The sequence below is a fragment of the Cyprinodon variegatus genome, unplaced genomic scaffold (genome assembly GCF_000732505.1).
Source record: "Cyprinodon variegatus isolate N-32 unplaced genomic scaffold, C_variegatus-1.0 Scaffold401, whole genome shotgun sequence".
Lineage (NCBI taxonomy): Eukaryota > Metazoa > Chordata > Actinopteri > Cyprinodontiformes > Cyprinodontidae > Cyprinodon > Cyprinodon variegatus.
In genome coordinates this window covers 157,739-182,323 of record NW_015150854.1, presented here as the reverse complement: position 1 = coordinate 182,323, position 24,585 = coordinate 157,739, and the positions used below count along the sequence as shown (strand labels likewise).

At 39.4% G+C, this 24,585-nt stretch overlaps 1 protein-coding gene across 4 annotated transcripts in view; it reads left to right on the top strand.

The window, feature by feature from the left end:
* The window catches only part of LOC107092956 (dachshund homolog 1-like), a 147,496-nt gene that overhangs the window by 100,426 nt on the left and 22,485 nt on the right, over positions 1 to 24,585 (top strand). For 2 of the 4 annotated variants that reach the window (XM_015387705.1, XM_015387701.1), the window contains exons 4-6: positions 12,924 to 13,096; positions 13,197 to 13,341; positions 13,452 to 13,583. In XM_015387705.1, the coding sequence (XP_015243191.1) occupies positions 12,924 to 13,096; positions 13,197 to 13,341; positions 13,452 to 13,583 (450 nt within the window). The remainder of the gene's footprint in view (positions 1 to 12,923; positions 13,097 to 13,196; positions 13,342 to 13,451; positions 13,584 to 24,585) is intronic. The other 2 variants (XM_015387704.1, XM_015387703.1) reach the window with 2 other exon arrangements.

Below are 24,585 nucleotides of genomic sequence, written 5' to 3'. Positions count from 1 at the left end.
CATCCATCCATCCATCCCCCTCTGCAATAAATAAAGCCTAACTCCAATACAAATATCTGCCATTAATGTTTTGTATTTGTTCCAAGATCCATATATACCGTATTTTCACGACTATAAGGCGCACCGTACTAAAAGGTGCTGTCTCAGTTATGTGTGCCATTAATGTATTTAACACACACATAAGGCGCACTGGACTATAGGGCGCGGGTTTTATATACAGGTACATATCCTCTGCTACATTTAAATACCTCTACTGCATATTTAAAAATAGAGCAGGAGCAAAACTGAGTATGTTTGTGCTTTATTCATGTATTTATTACAAAGTATTAATCAAACCCATGAAACAGCTGCGCCAAATCAGACATGCCAATTTCCCCTTCTTCGCTGTCAGAGTCACTTTCCGTGCCGTGCGGCTCTTTGGAAATGATGCCGGCTTTTGCGAAAGCTGGACCAACAGTGCCAGCAGACACGTTAGTCCAAGCATCTACAATCCATCCGCAAACTGTGGTGTAACTTGCCCGGCGCTGCCTTCCACTTTTTGTGAAACTGTGGTCTCCGTCGGTCATCCATCGCTCCCACGCCGCTCGCAGCCTTACTTCACACCGATGTCGAGCAGTTGAAGTTTTAAGGATTTTGCCATTTTCAGGGTTGTTAAGACAACAATGTTCTGCATAAAGCACATACATGTTCTTTTATACACAATCCACGCCCACACTTCCCCCTTTAACGTTCTCATGGTGGTCTCAACAACGTCCGCAGTAACAACACACATTTGGCGCACCGCACATTTTGAGGGAGAAAAAAGAGGTTTATATGCGCCTTATAGTCGCGAAAATACAATAACTCTGGAATTATTGCAAACTGACATGAAAATGTTTAGAAACACTGGAGTTAACTTGTTTGAGTTCATTATAATGTGTACTTTAATTAATTCAAGCCAATCATACTTTCTTGATATTTTCTTTTAATCCCAGGGGCTTTGCAGGACAAAATAGGGTATCTTAAAGCTGCTACTGTCGGGGAAATGGAGACTAGTGGGGGTAACCGAGTCAGACACACTGAGCTGGATATAGAGTGGCAGAGCAGACAGGAAGCCTTCCAGTCTGAGTGAAGAGCTTGATGGCTCTCTGTCTTCCTCTTGGGCATTGGCCCTCACCATCTCTCTATTAGTGTGCCAGGCTCATGGGAGCCAGGTGACAGATAAGTGAAGGAGCGGCGCACACGTTTTAATAGACATTTCAAAAGATAAACCTGATAATCATTTCTCCCTTTAATGAAGCCTAATGTCCTCGTTCTAATTCTGGTTGTGTCGGCTGTTAAACATCAGCGTATTCCACTTGAATATGCATGAATGGGAAATTGCAAGGAGAACTGGGGTAACTGCAAAAATACACAAACTCAGACAACTACAAAAGAAAAGTAGAATACAATACCGGGTTGGGGATAGGGGAGGGGTGAGGGGGGGTGATTATACATTATTTCTGTAATGATCCATATCAAGTTCTATCATCCTTGAGTGGTGTCAAGGTTGCATTGACAAAGATGTACGAAGAGAGGAAGGGAAACATTTGTCTGATTGTCTGTTGCGGTTAGCTGCTAATACCAGGAGCAGAGCTATAAAAAACAACAACTGACCAGTCAAGTTGTCGGCCTTCATCAACATTAGGCCTCATTCTCCGTTAATTGGAAAGATTAATTCGGAGCGCTTTGATGCGGGGAGTGATGCATGTGTTTGGCTGTCCCCTCCTCACCATTCTCTGTCAGGTTGAATTTAGCCAGGCAAGGGGATGACCTTTAAAAGTGAAGAGATCAACGCAATTTGAAAAGACAATGTCACTTGGTGTAAATGTGATACGTGTAATAAATGACATTCAACCTTTCAGCAATGATGGGCTTTCTCAGGTCGGAGGATTGTGAAATGTACATAGCGTGCGACTGCATGGGACAGGAGCGTTTTATTTCACGTGTGCTCTGCTGGAGAAGCACAACAGTCTGGGTATCATGTGTTGCCATTTGGCTCTGATTATGCGTAAGAGGACACATTAGCGTGAAAGAAAGATATTACAGTTTACACAATAACAGTGATGAGGCTGTGATCACAGCTAGAAAATGGCATTCTCTATTCCTGTGATTACGACAGAGAAATGTCTGGTTGTGCAGCAGTGATGAGCAGAATCAAAGAGCATTAGTTAGATAGAAATACTCAGTTCTGATGTGCAGAGATGCTTCTGTAATAGAAGGTTTCTTTATCTTTTGTCAATATTTCCCAATTGGAATATTTGAACAATTTTCTTAATCGAGCTATCAGCTGTAGTGAATATCACCAACTTTGCAAAGTCTATGAGACCAAGACGCAAAGGGTAAGCAAATTCAGTCTTAAAGAAAAACCTGTTGCTCTAATGAGAATGAGAATCGTAGATTCTACAATTATGTGCAGAACTAAACTTGATAATCTTCTGTTAATTCTAGATCTAAAGAACAACATCCCATGGTAGCTGAAGCAATCAGATTATTATAGTGTTTTAAGGATAACCTCAACCACTGATTTGTTTTTGAAGTACTATGAATAGGTACATTTATATACTTTGTACAGGACACGGGTTGTTATGAGATTTTCATTGTATGGCAACCTTGAGTGAAATAACAATAGTCCTCCAATATTGCTGGAGTTACACAAAACCTTTAAAAAGCAACAGTAACTTGTTTCTGCAAGCTGACCATGAGTGTACAGCTACATGTGGTAGAGGGATATTGCAGAAAAACTTTCAGCAGTCCACAGTCTCTGGTGTCTAAAGGCAGTAGCTAGTAGCTGTTTAAAACCTTCACAAACTCTGATACTGGCAACCAGCACATATCACCATTGCAATTAAATAAAAAAACAATAATAGCTAATAATTATAAGATAAGTTTTTGTTTTCCTTTGTCAGTTAAAAGCTTAGCATAGACGTGTCTTTCCCTGTAAAATATATGCATGGTCAAAATTTTCCAGAAAATGATTTATCATAATATCTAAAATAATTGTTAAACAACCTTTAGGTTTGCAGGTGCACTCAAACCACTCTCCAGAAGGTGATGAAACACTTTTATAAAATGTCTACAATTATGGCGGCAAACTTTAATTAGTACCCTGTTGCTATTTAGAAATACAAATGCCTTTTTGTCCCAACATTCGAAACAGAATTTTCCAATGTTTCCATAACTGTTTTTTCAGTACCAATAATGGCTTATTTTGGGTTTTTTTAGGAGAAGGTAAGTTCAGAGATAAGTAGGGCTAATAAAAGACAGTACTGGTCATTTTCGTCCAGCCCAATAAATGGACAATAATGAATTTAAATCACTTTCATTAGGGCTGACCTCACCAATCTTTGCTTGTGATTGCTTACAACTATGCTGTTGAGACAAAATATCCTTGAATGTTTAAATGTGGTCTCTCTCTTAATATATATATATATATATATATATATATATATATATATATATATATATATATATATATATATATATATATATGAACATTTTAATAATCTTGTTCGTGCACTGAATATGGGGAGCATATGGAGAAACTTACCAAGGGCAACACTCATACAAGAAAAGCTACAACCTTATTTCTGATGCTTAGGCATCGCCAAATGGTCTTTTTTCTTACCTTTTTCTCATTTTTGGACTAATAATTAGTAATTAGACTTATTAATTGCCCTGCTTCTAGTTGTAACCTTTAGGTAAATAGCATTCTTCAACTTAGACTATATCATCCTTGTTTTATTTTACATGGAGATTGATAGAAGCATGCATGCTAGAGGAAGTGATGCTCAGTTTCTAATTAAAGCAGATCATCTGATGACCACGAGCAAGCTGACTCCAACCCCCCCCATCCGCTAACAGGATATGACGGCAGAGTAGCTTGTGATTGATAACACTCGTCAATATATTTCATTTCAGGGGCTTTAGTCAAATGACAACTGGTTGTCATTGACTGAAAGCAATCTTTTTAAAAGGGGGAGCTTTTTCTAAGTATCAGATGAAAATGATTCCTCTGTCTGCTTGGGTGTCACTGTCTGCAGGAGTTTTATTGATTGGACTTGAATATATTGCACCCGCAGTAGTAACAGCTGCTGGTAATATCTCCCCTCTCCTTCTGCTCCCCGCGTCTGTTCGCAGCACTTTTTTTCTGTGCTCAGGGCTTATTGTAAGTGCTCGGGTGTCGGGCCTCTTGCACGGATCCTGTGCACGTCGTCAAGAGCGATTTGTGACAAATGTGAGGCAAGCCTGGTTCCCACCCAAATTAGAGAGGCAAGGGCTGTTTGGCTAATGCGTCCAGAAGGGCCTGGCTCTCTCGGGCACATCCACCCCGTTCATGAGTGTGTTTAACTAAACCCACCATTGTGTGCCCCCCCACCCCTCCCCTTCTTCTGCTCTGCGTTATCAAGCGCAAGAATGTTGGCATTGGTTGGTAAAGGTCATTTACTGTAATGAGATTTGCCACATGCAAGCATATGGCCTGATTATTGCTCCGTTCGTTAACATTTTCAGCAAAGAGACAAATAGACAGCTGAAACAGGGATGTTCGCTAGGAGGACAGGAGGGGGGTGACTGGTGGAGCAAACATGTTTAGCATTTTCTCTTCAAAAGACAGGAAGAACTTCTTTCACAACAGATCTGTCACGGAGATGATTGATCTCTCAATTTTCGTAAGGAATGCGCGCCATCAGAGCAGAGGATTTAAATTATCCCATAAAAGTTGCCTGCCATTGAGTTTTTTTAGTTTTTAATACACTTTAAGGACAAACACCTCTGTCTGTCTCCTTGATAATTTTCAGCACATGTTACACTCGGGTGGGTTTGCGTTGGGAAGCAATTATTTTCCCTCATCAAATCAGAAATGTTTTTTTTTAATCAAGCTTTTTGCAGCGTTACACGCGGCATCTTGGCAATAAATTTTCACCCACCTGAATGAAATAAGTGTATCTTTGTTTTTTTACTATCTTTCATGTTGGAAGTCATTTCATTGGTTGATGTGAATAAAGCTGAGATGTATCCAGTCCCTGCGGCTCTTTGAATGTAAAGCATATTGTTGGCATGTGTTTCCACGTCTGGCCAGCAATCATCTGTACAGCCTCGCTGTTTCAGAGTGTTTTCATATTTACCAATCTTTGTTGCGGAGATGATGTGTTCTTTTTATGTTGTATGTTTCATGTCACGGGCGGCGTGCGCATCCGCACAAGCTGAGAGCAGGTATTTAACAAAGGCAAGATGTTTGCTTTATTATCCACGTTAACTGTGTAAACACAAAAAGCTTCAAAGTTTCATTCAATGACACTGAAGGGTTGTGGGTGGCTACATCAAAGCGCCATACCTTTTCTCCCCCTGCGTTTTAATGAGAAACAGGACTCACCAGCCTTGACTGAACCTGCCATCTGTGTATGTCTGGATTTCTTTTTTTCTTTTTTTCCCCGTATTTGCAATTGTGTGTGTACTCCTTGTATGATTGCATTAGAAAGGATGTCTCTGGGCACTTTGTCTTTATGATTTTCAACAGCATATTTATGGAGGTTCTGACTTTATCGATTCACAGATTACAGAAATTCTTCCACTTCTCGTAGTCCAGATTTTCAGTCTGAATTAACATTAGGGATTACATTAGGGTTATACATTTAGCCTAAGAGATAGGGCTAGAGAGTATATTTAGTCCACAAAAACAACAAGTTATAAATGTTTTAAAAATGCTGCTCCATTTTAGTTCCGAAATCAAATCAGGATCAGTTCAATTAAATACTACTAATGACATAGTACGGAAAAATATGCTGCCTAAGATACCCAGGAGATTATATCAGGGTAATCTTAGGTTTGCAGAATTTATTCCAGAAATAACAGATTTGAAAAATTACAAGATGTGTTTTAAAAAATCTGCCATTAGTGACAACAGTTGAGTTTAGCTAGACAGGAACTATGTTAAACTCAACAGCACAGATTATTCAGGTTTCCAACACAGTCATGCCATGTGAAGGGAGCCCTGGTATGGAAAGCTATTTCATTAACTACTGTGATGTAGTCCAGGCCGGGATAGGGATGTAAAAAGAAAAAAAAAGGAATTAGTATCAAAATTTTGTTCTCTTTTATTTTTAAAAGTACGTAAAAACCTGTTGTTGGTTTTGTCAAATAAAGGGCATTATTTGATATTTATCACAACACAACTTGACTTTTTGCCAAACTCTCTGATTACTTATTTTTTCAGTTACTATAAAAATACCCACAAATAAATGCACTTTATATTTTTTGAACAATCCTTAGAATTGTAAAGGGGATCAGCCAACATGACAAGATGCATGTAAATCCCTGATGTATTTCTACCATTAAGTTTTTTTTTAATGCAGTTTATATTTATAAAAAAAAAAAAAAAAACGAAAAACAACAAGGAAAGAAGATACCAAGATCATAAGATAGTTAACAGTTAGATAGTGCCACACCAATTATTCTGAAATGTATGAATGACACTGTGGTGTACAACATTAACGACTTCCTTTCCTACTTCAAAATAAGTGTTTAGAATAAGAGAATCAACAGCTTGTTGCAAGAGTAAAATGGCTTTTTTTCACTGCTTGTTACCTTTATTGACAGTTATTAGAACCAAAATTAGGAGAGACGGAAAGAGGGTAGATGTGCAGCAAAGGTCTCAAGGTCAGAAATTAAACACTAGACGTCTGTGTCTTAGACTACAGCCAACATATATGGGGTGCTCAACAAGTATTCCACACTCTGCCCCAAGCCCTCTGAAACTTTTTCATTACCTGTTCATTTCCTTTTTTTGCGGACTAAGTCTTCAAATCTTCAGTACGACCACTACAAAGACCCTGCAACCCTGCCTCGCCTTTATAGGCGAAAATCACGCACAACATGGGGGCATTTTACAAGAGCAATTAGCAGAAAAGCTGAGATTGTTTTGCTGCAGCAGACTGCATTGTGCAGAGAATCACTCCATTTAGCTGCTTGACTGGGTTGTTGCTGTTGCTTTTGACAGATCAGAAGAGAAAAAAAAAGAAACAACAACATTCAGCAGCATAAAAAATAGAGGCTTAGCATTGAGTAAATCAGCCCTTTGTCCTGTTCAGTTCCAATCAAAGGATAACCAAGAATGTTTGTTTGACAACAGCATTTACAATGCATTGTTCTGAAGCCCTGAGCCTCCCAAACAAAGAAAGATAGGCTTTAAACAAGTCATTTAATTAGCACCGAATCCCCGGGTTTGGCTGCGGCAACCAATTATACATTCCTGAGGCATGTGCAGGTCCTATTTCACAGGAGCGAGAGGCAGATCCTCTCCAGCCCTGTCTCTTACAGTACATCTCTCCCCTTCCATTTAAGAGAAGGTAAATAGCCCAGACAGACAGCTTCATTAGCCAGCGTCTGAAGAGCGTGGGGCAGATTGTCGCTTAAATAGTGCGCTTTTACTGCAGGCCCAGCCAGCGACCTCCGATCAATTACAGCTGACATTATTGTTTGTCGGGAGCTTTTTTCCTGGACAGAAGGGGGAAAAAACTAGATCAGGCCTGAGCTTTAGCTGGAAATGTAATCTTCCTGTTCTCTCTCTTTGCTTCTTTCTCTCCACAAACAATAAATCATTCAGTTGAAGAGATAATAAAGTGCCAAGTAGGAGCTAGTTTAATTTTTGTCAGGGGAAATCTGTCCACAGCAGAGTTAAGGCTGGGGGTGGGGGGGTGCTTGCTTTCTCATACCATTTTCAATGACAGAGGCTTAGTTCCTTTTCCCCTTATTTCCCTCTATAGGTTTATATAGCCAGCAGGGCTGAGGATGTGTTTTCATGAAGCTCAACCACTAAAAAAAGGACTTTAAGATATGTCAAAATAAAAAAAGCTATTGTTTTTCTATCTATTAAAACATTTAATCATTTATCTGTCCAGGTGTATTTATGTTAAACAACTGGAAGTTTCAAAAAGGTCTGATGTAACAGCTTTTTATTCATACTGGTACTCAGGGCGGTTTTAATTCATCCAATACATCCTTTGCGATTCGGATCTTTGCTTATCCATGCATGAACTCACAAAGCACGGCACAACATAATAGCTGAGCTGTTTATATTGGTATTAAGCGATTTGTAGTTTTAATGATGGTAAATAGGAGTTCACCTTTGTGGGCTCCCTCAGGCTTACTTCAGGTAAATTACTACAAATACATTGTTTATGCCCTACAGGCGAGATGGTGGGCTGAGAATATAGGGAGGGTGAATGTTGTTAGAATTCAGCTAATCAAGTCCAAACTTTAATATCAGAGACCAGAAGCTTAAAATAAACCTTTTCTTCATTGCGGTTGCATAATTTAACACCTACAAATTTTAAATTTAGAATACAACCTTTAGGTTTAGTGAATTATTCAGAGGAGGTGAAAATATTAAGAAGTGTTAGGAAAGAATGGTGCTAAGCAAAATCAGCAGGAGCACCCTTTTTGACACCCCTGTTTTACAAGTACAGCTGTGTTTTGCTAGTAGGACAGCATATCTTATGTGGCTTAAGCATATATAGAGAGAGATTTGACCATTCATCTATGCAGAATGTTGTCTGTATTCTGTATGTCATGATACAATGCTTCAAATTTTATTTAAAATGGTCTTAAAGTGTACTGTAACTAAAGCAGATGTAAAACCCTAACCTCAATCCAAGAAAATGTTCTAAAAATGCCACCATGTGTTAAGGGCATAGCCAAGTATGGTGATGAGTGGAGGTGGTTAAGCGGGGATGTGGTAAGGATGATGAGAAAGGACACTGAATTTGGTATAGTGGGACTAAATAATTTAATAAGCTAAAATAAAAAATGCTACGCAAATGCTCACCTAAAAGTCCTATCAATAAGCGATGGCAATTCCAACCTCCGATTTGCTTCACCTGCATGTGTCTTAAGTTTATGTTGTGTTCCATTTGAACCTGGTAATACCACATGAAACTGTATGGTTGTCATTGTTATGGCTGGACACACAGTAGGCTACAGTAGCCTTATAAAACAAGTAGAAATATTTTCATCCAGAAGCAGGAAGTTGGGACGTTATCACCTCGGAGATTACGCCACTCCAACTTTCCAGTTAGTTCCAAGGTAGATTAAACTACAATGTATACATCATAGCCCAGGTTTAAGTATAAACCTGGGCTATGATGTATACATTTTACTGTTTTACTGTTTCAACCAATAGGAACATTCCACTTTAGTAGCCATTTTTCAACACATGGAGGTCATCACTTAGATAGATTTAGCTCATGTGTTGCAGAACAAAAATGTCAAGATTTGCATAGAAAGATTAAAAAACACCCTAAAAGGACCTATATGTTACAAAAGTAATAACGACACCTACTGTGTATAATTGGAACATCAAAGGAATCGAACAGACCTCTCCTCCCCAACCCAATCCCCCTTCAAAGAGTTGCCAAGTCAGGAGAGACTGGTACATGGAGCAGCTAAATTGAAGAAAAGTGAAAATAACTTAGCCTCAGTAAGGTGATTTGGAAATAGGTTTGAAGAATGCTTCGGCTTCCTTGTTATTGTACAGATTATTTATGGTTCTACAATAGGTTAAAAAAGCTGTTGCGAAGCACTCACAAATAATAAAGTCCAGACCTTAGTAAGAGTTCAGTACAAGAGGGGTGTTCTGAGTGAATTATTTTTCCTCTTTCATCAAAAAAACCCTCCCATCTGTCTGTCCAATTTTAGTCAAATCTTTTAGCTTGTTTGGCCAATCAGCATCGAGCAGTCAGCTTCATGACCCGCCCCCTGATCCATAGACCCTATAAAAGGCTTAGCCTCACTGGAAGTGAGGGATTTTGCACATTATCCAATCAGTCTCCACTCTCTAGCTGATTGCTTCAATGCACAGAGGCTCAAGCTTCAACTGGAATTTCTCAGAGACTGTTCATGAGCAGAGGGGAGATAGCTTCCTAGAGCGAGCTCAACGGCTGATTTCTAGTCAAGATACTTGTAAAAATGAGCGCATTTAGCACACATTTAATTCAGTTTAATGACTACATTTTTAAAATTTATCAATGCATATTTCACTGATACTTTCATAAAATTTATTTTATAAATTTTTATAAAAGGTGTAACCTCCCTAAAATTCAATGAGAAATTGCCACTGCTCTAGTTTTGAAAGAATAGCTCAACCAATATGTTGTTGATGGATAAGAATGATTGGTTTGTAGAGAATACTTCTTTCATCCTAGGGGGACAAATGAAAAATAATTTACATTTACAATTTGAATGTAAATTTCTTATAACTTTTTGAGGCCAGATTAATACAGTTTATGAAAGTTAATCTAGGGTCAAGTTCTCCTTAACAAGGTCTTAAATTATATTGCATCTTTTTCTCTCTGAATTATTTTAAACATGGCTTTTATTTGGGGTGCTAATAACATATATAGGATTACATTTGTTAATTTCTTTAGAAGGGAAAAAGAAAAGCCTGCTTTGAGACTACAGCACAAAAAGAAGGATCCTAAATATAAATGACACTCAATGTTGTGGCAAGAAAAACACCGGATTTCATGGATAAATGAATCTCCTCCTCACCTGGCGCTTTTCACTCACAAACTAAAGGATTTGGCGGAGCCTTGTTAAGTTTGTGGCACATTCTCTTGCTGCAGCTTGAATGGGTCTTTATGAGAGAAACACCGCTTTGGGAAGAGGTGACAAGAAAGGGGCTGGGTTGGTGCTGAAAGCGAGACTAATACCCCTTCTTTAGAGCAAACAGAGGTCCTGTGTTTGTTTTTTTTTTGCAAAAGGCCTTCAGTCAGGTGGAGATGTGAGATTTCATATGCCGTCAAGTATGAGGAATGACACGGAGATAAAGTTGAGGAAAGTTATTACAGTAGAAGGGAGCACCTTTGTGTTATTTTCAGTGGCTTTTCCATTACTTTTTAATAAGTTGAAAATCTTTCCTAATGGGAGTCGCAGTGCCTGATTGAATGGATGTAATACATCCACCTCAAAGGCAAAATAAGTCTCTTCACTCTGGCCTTTGAGTGGCCTTGAAAGCCTGATAGGTAGCTGAGACCTTACCATGTTGTCCTGCAGTAAGTACCCGCACAATCAGGGCCCTCTGTGGTGTTTTTTAATTGAGCTTAGCCTGCTGAGCGGTAATTGATTCAGTCTGAGTTTCGGCGGAGGCGCTGCTACAAGGTGCTGCTTGGCTTCCGCCTCTCTTTAATCTCCCCCTTTTGCTCTATATTGTTTGGGAATACTCACCACTGAGAAACTGCATGCTATCTTTCTTATGGAAATCAATGCTTCTTTTGGAAGGAGGTGGAATGACAGAGAGTAGTACTTCTCATGTCCTTTCATTTTTAAACCAGTGTCCTTCTCTTTAGAGGCTTTGCCATGCAGATCTCCTTGCCCTTTGGCTACTGATGTTTGGTACAAAAAAGAACTGGAGTTGTTTTGTGGACGGCGTTCTGAAGTGCGCTATCATGTTTTTTTCTTTCATGCTGATTTTCTTTACTTTCTGTCTTTTTTGTTAGTTTTTTCTTTCTTTTTATTTTTTACCTTGAACAGGGCTGCCAAAGAAGGGCAGAAAAAAAGGAGTGAAAAAAAAAAAAATCAACAAGGAGGCTCAATCAGATCCAGTAGCATCTATGAGGTTGTTTTCTTTTTTTCTTTCAAACAGTTTTGAGGAGAAGCCTCTGAGTGGTGGAGGAACGAGACCAAAATGTTTTTCAGTCACTTTTGATCCCCCTCAGTTCAAAGTCCCAGAGAAGAGCCGAGGAGGGGAAGGAGAGAAGGGTGCGATGGTTGAGCGGGGAGGCACAGACACCTAGCTTTGACCTTCTGTCTGCTCTCGCGTCCTTTGAAAGTCGCCTTGTTTTCATTAAGCCGCTCACAAGCACTAGTACAGGGCTGTTTGACTAGCTCCTTATCCCCCGTATGGTTTCTTTAATAGACATTCTTTACATTCTCACACTGCTAATGTCTTCAGTTTTTCCCAATTAGGGCGACAAATGCCAGGCAGCAGATGAATAATTTAAAATATTTGTAAGATATCTTGTACTTTGTAATGGATTAATTTGTGCACATATGAAAGGAAATGAAAATCCTTTCAGTGTGCGATCTAAACCCTTTTTGGTCTGTTTCTATACCCCTGGTATGGGGATAATTGGCCTGAAGTCATTGCCACACTGTAGTCTAACAGTATGTGTCATTTGCACATTTAGCAAGTCATTTGGGTAATGGCTTTTAAGATTGCCCTTGTTTTTAAAGAGATATTTTTTCATGTAAATATTGGGCCAATTTCCATAATGTGCCTGTTTTTTATTCACTGTTGAATAAGTTATGTATATTAACTGCAAATATCAGTTTATAAAGTTTCATCCCTATCCCCATTTCCTTTAATATTATTATCAAAGCAGTATTTATTATTAATATATAGTAAACTACTACTAGGTACTCTGTTAACATGACATGCAGTAATTAGCTGAAATGTATCCATGCTTATTCAGTTTGATGGCGTTGTTAGGTTTTAACAGTTTTACATGGTTCCAACAGCTTTCTGAAAAAAAAACTGGCCCGGAGCATAACCCTACTTAAAAGACTGGACATTAGGTGCTCTTTAAAGCTTTTAACGATGAATGGCAGTGCAGAGATTAAGTCCCATCAAACATGAGTTTTAACAAGTTTCTCCTGGCCTTTCAAAGTCTAGGAAGCCCACAGCATCAGAGATCCTCTACCATACATTGCAGTGGACATAAGCCACCTTTATATTGTAAAGCTTTACTGTCATAGGACACCACTTTTAAAAGGTGTCTCAAAGCTGACAGCTTAATTACCTTCAGCATGTGTGGAGTTTTTCTGCCAGAGCACCACTAGATCCTCCCCTGTGACTATCTCACTCATGATATGCATCATTGAGTAACCAACAGCCTCTTCATGTGTCTCAGGTCTGGAACTCCCCTTCATGATGATGCCACACCCACTGATCCCAGTCAGCCTGCCCCCAGCCTCTGTCACCATGGCGATGAGCCAGATGAACCACCTCAGCACCATTGCGAATATGGCTGCTGCAGCCCAGGGCCAGAGTCTGCCTTCTAGAATGGTCACTTCTGTTATAAAGGTAAATTTTAAAACAAAGATTTTTTTTTTACCACATATTGTGGTTTTAGTCTTCATCTGCATCAGATTTTTATTTTGGATTTGTATGTTTGTGGATGCTGGGGTTGCAGGAACGTGTGCCAGACAGTCCATCCCCTGCTCCTTCCTTAGATGACAACAGAAGGCCTGGTAGTCACCCATCATCCCACCGCAGCAGCAGCGTGTCCAGCTCCCCAGCCCACACAGAAAGCTCTTCAGACAGGATACGTAAGTTACCTAAAACATAGCAATATACCATAAAAAGAAGTGATTTTTTTTTTTTCAGGCTTTAGTTGGTTATACATGTTCTTTTTTAAAACTTTGTGATCTTTCTGCAGCAGCACACCACAATGGGCTGTCAATGAACCAAGCCCTTCTAGGCCTGTCCCCCAACATCGCCCCTGGGCCAAAAGAGGGCGACCTGGCCCATGACATGAGCCATGAAGTGAAAAGGATGCATGCTGACAAAGGTAAATTAAACTTTATTAGCAAAAACTGTGACTTAGGAATGTCATCTACCACTGTGGTTGTCATGCCTTGTGACAGTTTCCGCAGGGTCTTTGAATAACAGGCCCAGAGCATTACGGTTCCATCACCAGGTAACATAAGGCGCTTTTCCACATATTCATCCTGTGTTTCAAACCCCTTGGAGCATTGGTTGCTGAAAGCTCAATCTTTACTGACAAAAACCGCTGACTTTAAGTTACACATGACGGCTCCACCATCTGTTCATAACACAAAGCATGAGATCCAACATCAAAAACCCAGCCAGGGCCTCCCTATGGGACGTTTTTATTAGTTTTTTACTTGTATTCCAGGTTCCTCTCACAGTCCAAATATTAATAAAAAAGATATCCCTACTAAATTATCCATGATCCGGTTAGTTTAATCATTTGTAATTATTTGTGTAAAAAGTAATTAGAACTACTGCAAATTCTTCAAGATTATTCTTTTGTCCTAACAACAATAATAAAGGAATAACAAAATAACAAAAATGTGAAATAAAAAAGAATAAACAGTACAAGCTTATCTAAAAAGGTTTCAAATACCTTTGAAAGAGACAGACCCCCAGTCTAATAGATCTTCCACCGTACCTAACAGTGGGCCTAAAGGTACTAAACACATCCTGCACAATCTGCATATTTTGTTTCATGCCAGAATCATGTGTTTGGTGCCCAAAAGTTTAAACTTTGTCTCATCTGACCAAATCAATCCATTCTGGTTCAAATGTTTGTATTTGTAGAATAACAATGACTTTTGAAACTAACGACTTACTTAACTGAATTTCAAGGGAACAAAAGAGGAGGAAAAGCCTTTTTTCTTCAATGTATTGTTTTTATTTCATTATTTTGTTAAAAGCAATTAGACCATCCAGATATAAACATTTCTAAGCACTGTAGATTAATTACAAATTGAAGCAAATAATAGATTTCAATATTCCCAGTTGGCTCACTGTGTTGTTCTGCGTGATGCAGCTGATAATGATTTTAAAACCACTGTGGAAATCATCGGACTGTATGCTCCCTGATGGCCGGGCTGACGTGAGGATCCGTGTTAGACCTTCACACACGGGGTGTGAAGCAGTGAATAGTAATAATTAGCAGGATCATGAGCTGAATTTATAGGTCACAAACCATCTAACTGTGTGTGAACGGGTGTGAAAAGAGGGAGAGGAGATTCGCAAGAACAAAAGAGGAAGGCAAACAAAGCCAGGAGAAGGGTGTTTAACCAAGTACCTGCAATCTGCTGAATGTTTTCTCAAATCTCAGCTGAAGTGTATTCTCCATACCAGGATAATCAGTAAAAATGACAGTCATTTCTCTGCAGTGCTAGAAAAGAAAAAAAAACATCAACAGAAAAACAGCAAATGACCCAACACACAATCCCCGGCTGTTCTAGCTAGTTGACCTGTGTGCGTCTGCTCACAAACACCCGCTGTATTATCGTTCAGATTGTCAATTCCTAATATGTCGCCGGACTTGATTAGGATTCTGAGCTCTCCGGAGTGCGCACCAGAGGTCTCTGGCTGTGGAAAAACATTTTTATAAAATAACCCATTAATGCAGAGGAGTGCAACTAAATTAGTTACCAATTTGCTGAGCATGAATTAATGAAGAGAGCTTCTCCCGGCTCCAACAGTTGTAATTTTCATAATAACCCCGGACCTTTATTTGGCAGGTTGTTTAGTTTTTTCGTTTGAAGGTTTTCATTAGTCTAATGAGGACTGTGCAAGGGCGAGCAGTCAGCACAATTTACATGAGGAAGCTATCATAATAAATGAGGCAATTTGAATAACATGCACAGGTTTATGCAGCGAGATAAGAGAGATTGTAGCTGCAAGATACAGAGGTAACCAATACATTAGAACCAACTAATAACCAAAGTAATTCCAATAAAAGCTTTAAGTGAAGGGAATAAAATTAATGATAGAAATATTGAACTGTAATGATATGATACACGATGCATTAGATTAATAAAATAAATGTGCTGCACTGTTAAAGAGGGAAAAAAGGGCCTCACCATCCGCAGCTTTGTTTATGGTGAGCTTTTTTAATTAGGCTTGTTCATCGCATCGGTTTGTTTAGATAAATGAGATAACATTCCAGTGGTTTAATGATATCTCTCCACTTGTTTGATCTTTATGATCCTGGCAGAGCATTAAATTAATCTCTTGCAATGCACTCTTAGAAGAGAGCTCGGCGGGTGCAGAGGAAGGATGCAGAGCCTCGGCTCATATGGAGACTATTTAAATAGCCAGACACCTCCGAGACAGTCGCTATAATGTCTCATCGCTCATATCCTGTGATCGTGTCTCTTCTTTTTCATGCCGTCTCTGCTGATGAAGGACAAAGGCTGTTTGTTGTTGAATAGGAAAAGGACCATTTCTAAACTTGTGTCGCTCGGTTGAGAATAACCAGATGGTGTTTTCTTTCTGTTAAAACCTGGGTCCTTTTTCCATCCAAATTTTGCCTGGAAAGAAAAAAAAAGGAGCTAAGAGAATGTGTGAGAGAGGGGTAAAAAAAAAAAGGCAAGCAGACTCCTAAATGTTGCCTTACAAGTGATTAATTGAATTGTTTGAAAAGGCAAGTCTGCGGTGATAACTTCCGACAAGCCTCTGTCTAGTGAAACAGCAGGTAGCTGACAAACAAGGGGAAAATTTGAAAGGTTCGGAAGCCTTTTTGGTTGTAAACTCACTCTTTGGACAACAAACACTGGATATCGCCGGATTTCCTCTGGGAAAAGGTGTTTAAAACGCAAGCCATATGTACTACATGTATGATGAATTGAAGGAGTTTCAACAATACCATTGCATTAATGTTGGCAATCCTGGAAAGCAAGTAGAGAAATCCTTAATACATTTTTTTATAGTATAATCTCACTGTATTCTTTTTTTCAAATGCACCCAGTGAGGAAATACAATTTAACAGCAGAGCATAATTGTGTCACATTATGCCTGTAATACTTAGTCCAACCCTTTTAATAAACATTTAGCCACTAATATCTTTTATTAGGTGAGAATGGACAGACATAGGGTTGTTGTACCATTCCTCATGAGGTTGGCCTGAATGATCTCAATTTTCTTCAGTTGCAGCAGGTTTTCTATAGACTTTGTATCTAGGACTTTCGGAGGAGTCAGCAGAATTTAATGTAAAACCTTGCAGTATTTTAAGAAATTAAAGTCTGCAGCAATACATATCCTGTACTGTTGGAGATTTTCTAAATATTGATATCTAGTCTATTTAGTCACCTTTTCTGTACCTCATGCAACCAAAGCAGCTTGTTCTAGTCAGAATTCATGTAAACTTAAACAAGGACCACATGTTTTAGTTTTTTTTAGTAGGCCTGAAAAGGCTTTTTACCCCTTAACAACTATTTGGTATTTTAAAGTTTCTAATGGTTGTTATAGAGATTGGTAACCCCACTTTTTTCCTTCCTTATCATAATCCTCACTGTCTGTGGTGGGAAGCAGTTCAGACAGATGGCGATATTCTTGTAACTTTTTTCTAAATTATGAAGGTAGGAGAGATTTTTCTTCCTTAAATGCCTTTCTTTTGATTTCAAATGGCAAAAAGAGCTAAAAAAAAACAAAGTTGTATGAATTTATAAATACATAGTATCTGAAAACTGTAATATAAGTATATTTGGTGATTTATTCTATAGGAAATATTATAGTGTGTAAGTAGGGATTTTGTTAAAACAATAATTTCATAAAATGTAAATTATGTACTTGATTTTCCTTTTTTATGTGTTTATGCTTCAGTAAAAAAAAAAAAAAAAGATCCAGTTAAATGTTTCTATAACAATGAGATAAAAAAGACCTGACAGGACAGTCAGAGGAAACAACTGTATGTAAACTGATTCTGTAACCCATACTTTTAAAAGCGGAAGAATCATTGGAAATGTGATATTGGCTCTTTCCTTGTGAATGTTATCTACACTTGTTGGCCCAACAGGAGATACATCTGTAATGTCCTTTAAAGCTTGGATGGAATGCTTTGGTGTATTATGTCACCTAGAGGCGCATCCTTTAATAGCTGCTCTTTGTCTCTGATCCATGATGCACTAGTGCGACTACAGTGGACAGAGGTAATTTACCCCTGTCTGTACATGTCCAGCTGATAAGCTTTAATGCTGTTGCTCTGTGTGGACCCAGGATACAATCTACTGGACGAAGATCAGCTCTGAGTAAAGGAACAGTGGACACTGACGGGCTCACATAAAGACGGGGGGGGGGAGGTAAAGTTGTAAAAGAAAAGATGAAAAAGACCAAAAAGAGGGATTTTTAGCCTTTGTAGTCTTTGTTCTGTTCCTTCTTTGCATATGCAGTCATAGTGATGAAAAGGGAGGGTCGGGGGACTTTGGGTCAGGTAAAACTTCTGGCATCAATATTGCAACGTAAATATTTCCCTGACATTGACGGCACCTCCGTACAGTATCATTAAAAGTTCCACGTGTTCGACTGGAGCTCCTTCTCTTCATCTTTCTCACTTTAATGTAGCCGTGTTTTGCTCAGTCCTCCCGATGTCCTTGGCGTTGCGAGCTTCAAACACATGCTGACTACCTGACTTTCCCCTAAGTCAGGAGGCAAGATCATTAGCCATCACAACCCTGAAATGTGACTTGGCAGACAATAATGCTTTATGATCAAACAACTTGTCAGTGCGTCCCGTTGAAATGAAAGAGTGCAAAAAAATAATTCAATAGAGGATCAATCAAATTTCCTTCCCCACCCCAGCATCATGTGAGAGAGACAGAGATTGCTGATGGTGCAGAGAGGAGCTATTCCTCGAGGACATGGGGAGTTCATTTGGATATTTGTTCTCCCCCTCATGAATGTTCCATTGCGTGACACCATCTTCCACTAATCACATTTCACTGAAGAAGAAAAAAACGAGGGAGGATGCTTTTAGGGACGTTGAAAAGAGAGAGGTTCTTTTTAATCTTTGAAATGCCTCAAAAGTGACAGAATGCTTTCTCCTGCCAAGATGTGAGCCTCGGATGGGGAGATAAATATGCTGTGGTCAGCTAAGTGTATCTAGTGAGCAGAGAGGCAAATTTAATAATGCATTATCATTCACTGGCGAAGGTGAAATCTCCCTGTCCATCAGAGAGGCTGAGGCCTGTTTCATGTTACCCTTCACTGCAAATGAACAAGTGCTTTACTCAGCCATACCAGAGCTGCACCTCAGGCACCGGTGCTTTGCAGTTGGTCCGGACTGCCAGAAAAACGGCGGTCCGCAATCAAAGCGATCAACTCTCTTGTCTTGACTGGAGACATTCAAGATCACTGGTCGAATCTGTTTTTGAACAAAACACCTCTTTGCATTCTTTGTGTTTTTCTTTTTTCCCCCCCCAAGAACCCAAGACATGTTTTACATATCTGAGCATCTGCTATTATGCAGATGATGGCGACGTATTTACCTGAATGCCCTTGGACAACAGTATTTAGCAATTATGAAGATTATGTACAATGCAACAAATTTGCGATTCAAAACAATCCCCTTCCTCGCATCCGTGGCAACTGTTGCAGACAGATAAGGTTGACCCTGAATTTGTATTTCTGTATTTTTTCGGAGACATTCGGCAGGGTTGTTTGTATAACTTAATATTTACATGTAAACAGTAATTAAGTGACGCCGCCCGACATTGCCAGGGCCTGGCTCTGCCAAGGTAAACATGGGGGCCCTAGTATAGCCGTTCTCTACAGTCCATCATGTTTACAGACTTGCTTTTTGTGTGCTCCTCCTCGGCAAAGCCCCATAAAACAACCGATTGGACGCCGAGCCCCGAACCCAGACGCTCTTATCACCCAGCAAGTCTGTGGGCTAACTTGAGGACATTGTGAGTCAAACCTTTAAATTTTCACTCTGCGATAATTACGCTGCTATACTTGAGCTTTTATATCCTTTCACTGAGAAAGTAAATCATTGCTAATAAAGAGCGAAGAATAGGGGGTGGAGGGGTAAAAAGTGCTTGAGGACTAATTCTCTCCTCTCCCTCCCTCTCTGCTCTCTATTCTGCTTGTTGAAAGCCTTTCTCTTTTTCTTTTTCTGAGTATTGCAGTCACCTTGACTTTGCAGCTGCAGCCTTATACTCTGTTGCTTATCCTTCCTAACCCCAGCCTGTCAATTAGGTCTTTAAAAATTAATCTCTTTAACTGGAAATACCATGCCGGCTTTCTTTCCGTCTGTAAATGAAGTGTTATTAATTCACGCGGCGCAAAGCCACTGTTACGAATAATGTTATCAAAACAGATTTCCACACGTTTAACACGTCTCTCTCCTGGTTTTAAACCCCTTAAGTATTTTTATGACTGTGAAAACAGGACTCTGCTAATGGATTTGCATTACTTTTTTTTTTCTCCCTCTTTTTTGGGAGCTTCCATGCCAGGCAGTTTACAGAGCGGGGGGGGCTCCTTAAGCTGGGGCCTTTTTAAAGTTTACACTTCCCCGTTTCCGCCTTTGTCCTTTCATCTCCATTTAAAAAGCAGCTCAGCATATCCGAGGCTGGATTAGCGCCAGGCTTGGTCGACATTCGTTCAGCAGCAGCAACGCGGTGCAGGCGTTCCCTGTAGGTTTGCAATGCCAGGCAATGACACCAATGTGTCTGTCTGTTCCACCCCCCCCAACCCTCCTTCCCTCCCCTCCTCTCTGTAAAAACGCAACAGAGCTCTGATCAGGCAGCAGGCTATCTGGCCAAGCACACCGAGCTCAAACTTGTTCTATTAAAACCCGATGATTATGTGGGATTTCCTCTGTTTGTTTGTTTGAATGCTTAATTATCAATATGTAATTGGCATGTGTATTGTGTTGTCGGGTGCATATTTCGGTGGCGCATCCTTGTTGGAGAGCATGCTGCTATCGGATGGAAACAGGATTCCCCAGACAGCGTCTAAGTTAAGCTGTAGTAGAAGCTGCTGTAATGAATTAGTAAATGCTAAACAAAGGAGAGCTGAAACAAAGAGAAGAGAGAAATAGTTTGATGATTAGCAGGTCAGACGGATTACCTTGTGTCTGTGTGTTGGGCGGGGGGTACAGTACAAATGATCCCTTCCTGAAATACGAATGATTTGGGCAAAATAGCAAATCGATTGTCAAGGCCGGTTTAATCTCAGAGATTCTGCTGTCGATAAACGGGGCTGGACACCGGAGGTCAATATGCAGAGACAATCTGAACACCTTCAAAGTGCCTCACAATAATGTCCTTCGCTAGTATTATCCTCTTGACAGTTTGGGCTCTTAGTCAATAGGTGAATTAGGGGAATCTATTATGCCTCTTTGCCTTTTTTCCTCCCCTGAGACAAAAGTTTATTTTTCTCCTCCTGATTTGTCCAGAAGCTTCAGCTGATGGATTCATCCTGCATGGCTTCTCACCTGAACCAGCTTGCTTCCCCATTCTCCTCCTCCTTGTTCGTTATAACTGCGCTCATCACTCTGCAAAACGCCATTCTGTCTCCACTCTTGCTCCATTAAGAGCCCATCTGAAGGTGTTCGCTGGCAGAAACAAAAAAAAAGTCCTGCATGCTTTTATGCAGTCATCACAGTCAGCCAAGCCTGTAATCCTCAGAGGTCCGATAATGACATAGCCCCCTGCATTTATTACACGAGAAGAGAGGAGAGGGGGAAAACGCTGACTTTGAACAAATGAACACTCTGACCTTTATGCAATAAATATGACATGGGCCGCATAAAAAGACAAGATATCTTCCTCTTGAATAGGAGTCAACATAGATTTAGCCCCCTTTCCTTGTCCTCGCTTTTTCCTTTTAACAAAGCCATTCCAAACTAACATTAAAAAACAATATATGACAGTTCTTAATCAATTACATGCTGGTAGTCAGAAACCTCATAGTGTTAAAGCACCACAATATTTGTTGACAACATATCTGTCTTGCAAAGAGCTTTTCACTTGAGAGCAGCAAGTTAATCCAACTAGTAAAGAATGTTTGTAAGCTGCTAAGATCATTGAGATAAAGACATCTCTCATGGTTTTATGTTAATTATGTACTTTTAAAACTTATTTACAGTAAAAAGGAAACAGATGATGAGACAAAACCAGTGTTACTAACTTAGAGACATTTCAATGTATTTAGGGCCTATTCATTCTTTTCAAGAGTCTATTTTATATATATATATATATATATATATATATATATATATATATATATATATATATATATACATATATATATATATGTGTACATGTATAGCTACATTTTTAGATATATTTAAAGACTTTGTGCCCCTTACATGGAAGCATGTGTTGTTCTTAAGGTTCCCACTTACTAGGGCATACTGTGAGTTTGCATAGACACATAGTACGCCTAAGACTTCATATTTGGTTGAATTGAATCAATGCTGTGTCAAATTCCTACATTTCCCAGCATTTCGGCCTACAGAACAGTCAGTAAAATTCAAAAAATATCCACTGGACTTGGTTTCCAAGATTTTAAGACTTTTCTCCACCTCTCCAGGAAGCTTTCTCAATTCAAATGTCTGGATCCGCAGACAACCAACTCAAACTGGTGATAACCCCCCACCAAACCCCCCACCCCATCACAGAGGAACGAGGGACCTACCCACTCCAGCCAGTAAACAATACCTCCTTAACGACCGACTCTTAACAATCATAGACAGGTTTCAGATATTACTGGCTAACGATGGAACCAAACAACCCATTCATCGATTACCATTTGCATGTTTCCAAGCGATACAAGGCTTTGTCTATATAAGACTCAAACTCACTGCGGATCCAGACATTTGAATTGAGAAAGCTTCCTGGAGAGGTGGCGAAACGTCTTCAAATCTTGGAAACCAAGTCCAGTGGATATTTTTTGAATTTTTACGGAATGACTATGACCTGGATGACTGAGAAGCTTCATCAGCATCTTAGATGACACCATGACTGTCTTAGGCAACACTTCGGATCCAAAATTTATCATTGCCTTTCTGAAATAACCTCAGCAAAGTTAGGAATCAGGGCTGAAACAGTTACTTAGGTTTATCCTGATTAATGTTTTATTTAAATAATCATCAGCTAATTTAGTAAGCGATTATTAGTTAAATTAAGTAAATGGGCACTAATACAGTCCATCTTCCAAAAGTAAGACCATCTTAGAGCTGAAACAAAATAAATGTTACAATTTATATTTATTTTCATTTAACACCTTCTTTCTCAGATATGCTCTATGCAGAAGGCAAATAAGCTTTTTGCTTCTTCTTGTTCAAATTTGCTTAAACTTTCAAATCACCAAGTGATATTCGTTTATTAATCAACTGATAAAAAGCGGATCAACACATTAATTGATTAGCATCATAATTGCTACTTGTAGTCTGAGTAGGATCTGAACTACATTGATACAAGGTGTGTCGTGGCAGAGCACAGTTTTTACCCCAAAAAGCTAACCATGTAAAGACAGAAACTCCAAAGGTTCAAAATGAGTCAATAAAGCATAGATAACTACATGCAGGAGCATTTTGAGGTACCTAGCCCTAAGCTAAAGTAATATTTTTTTTAACATTTATTTTACATTTGATATTGATCCATATCTAAAGCTCTCAAACTGATTAATCCTTAACTTGAATGTTTCCTCATCTACTATAGATTATTTGAAACTCCATTTGAGAATTAGGAATATTTGAAATAAAAAAAAAAAAAACAAAGGAAGATTTCAGTGTTTCTGGTTTCACAGCCAACGTCTAAAGACCTGGCTGCTCATGATTTATTGTATTTATTTTTAATCTCGTCCTTGTGATTGTACCTTATATATTGTCGCTACCTGGGTAAAACATGGGAGAGCTGCAATCCAACTGTTTGAAGGTGCTAATAAACTCTGCAAACAGTTGATGACAATTACCTGCCAACGTTCTGATTACTCTCACAGGTAATCATTAGCAAATCTCATCGGTTGAAGCTGTACTTTATATTTTTGCCCTTCTATCAGCAGACAGCTGTAGCAGAGAAGGATCCACCTTTCTCGGCGTGATCACTGTTTGTGATTGTCTGCTTTTGTCACCTCAAAGCGCCTCTCTGACAGTAAAGGATTTATGTTTATTTCCCTCCATGCAGCCTGTCCATCTGTGGCTCCATCTTCATACGGCCTTGAGAATACGATTCAATTTATTAAGGCAAAGCAATGGACTCATTACTTTAGGGAAAAAAAAAAGGAAAAAGGTGGCAAGCGAGAAAGTGAGAGAAAAAGGGAGAGGTGACACAGTGAATTGGTTATTAATGGAAACGCGCAGCCATAGGGCAGTTGAAATTTAATGATATCCTACAAGAAAATATGAGGGTGTCACTCTCCAAAAAGTCATGCTAAATGTCAACATTTTAAGGTCCCCGGTACTAATTTTATGCCTGTGCACAGTAATGTTTTTTGGAGAGCGTTTAGGAAACACGGCCCAGTGACCAGCCTGATTATCCCACTCACCTTCTCTCCTCTCTCCAAAATGGGTTTGTGCAGCGAGCGATTTCATCTCTAAGTGAAGGGAACATTAGGGAGGGGGAGACGGGGGGGAGCGATAGAGGAAAAACACGCGGTTTGATTTTCATGCTGTGATAAGAGAGTGGGAGCCAAATGTTACCTGTTAATCTAGCCCAAACCGACCGGGGCTCTTGACTTTGTCCCTCAGCAGGGATGGGGCAAACACTCATTTTCCTCTCTCCGTGATGAAAAGGAAATTAGCTTAAATGTGATGAGGGCACATCAGTGTGTTGTGCAGTGCATGTGTGTAATGAATGTGTATATGATTGAGGCTCTTTGTTTGCTAACATCGACTCTTCACTTTTACACACACACACATATGCAGAATAATCAGTTTTGCACTAATCAACCTACACCAGATCATAGATCAAGTTTTGCCAGCTGCCTGCAATCAGAGCCCCTGCAAACTGTTGGAATATGACGATACAGCTCATAAGACAATTGATACACTGCAAAAACGACCTAGAAATAAGTAAACATTTCCTAAA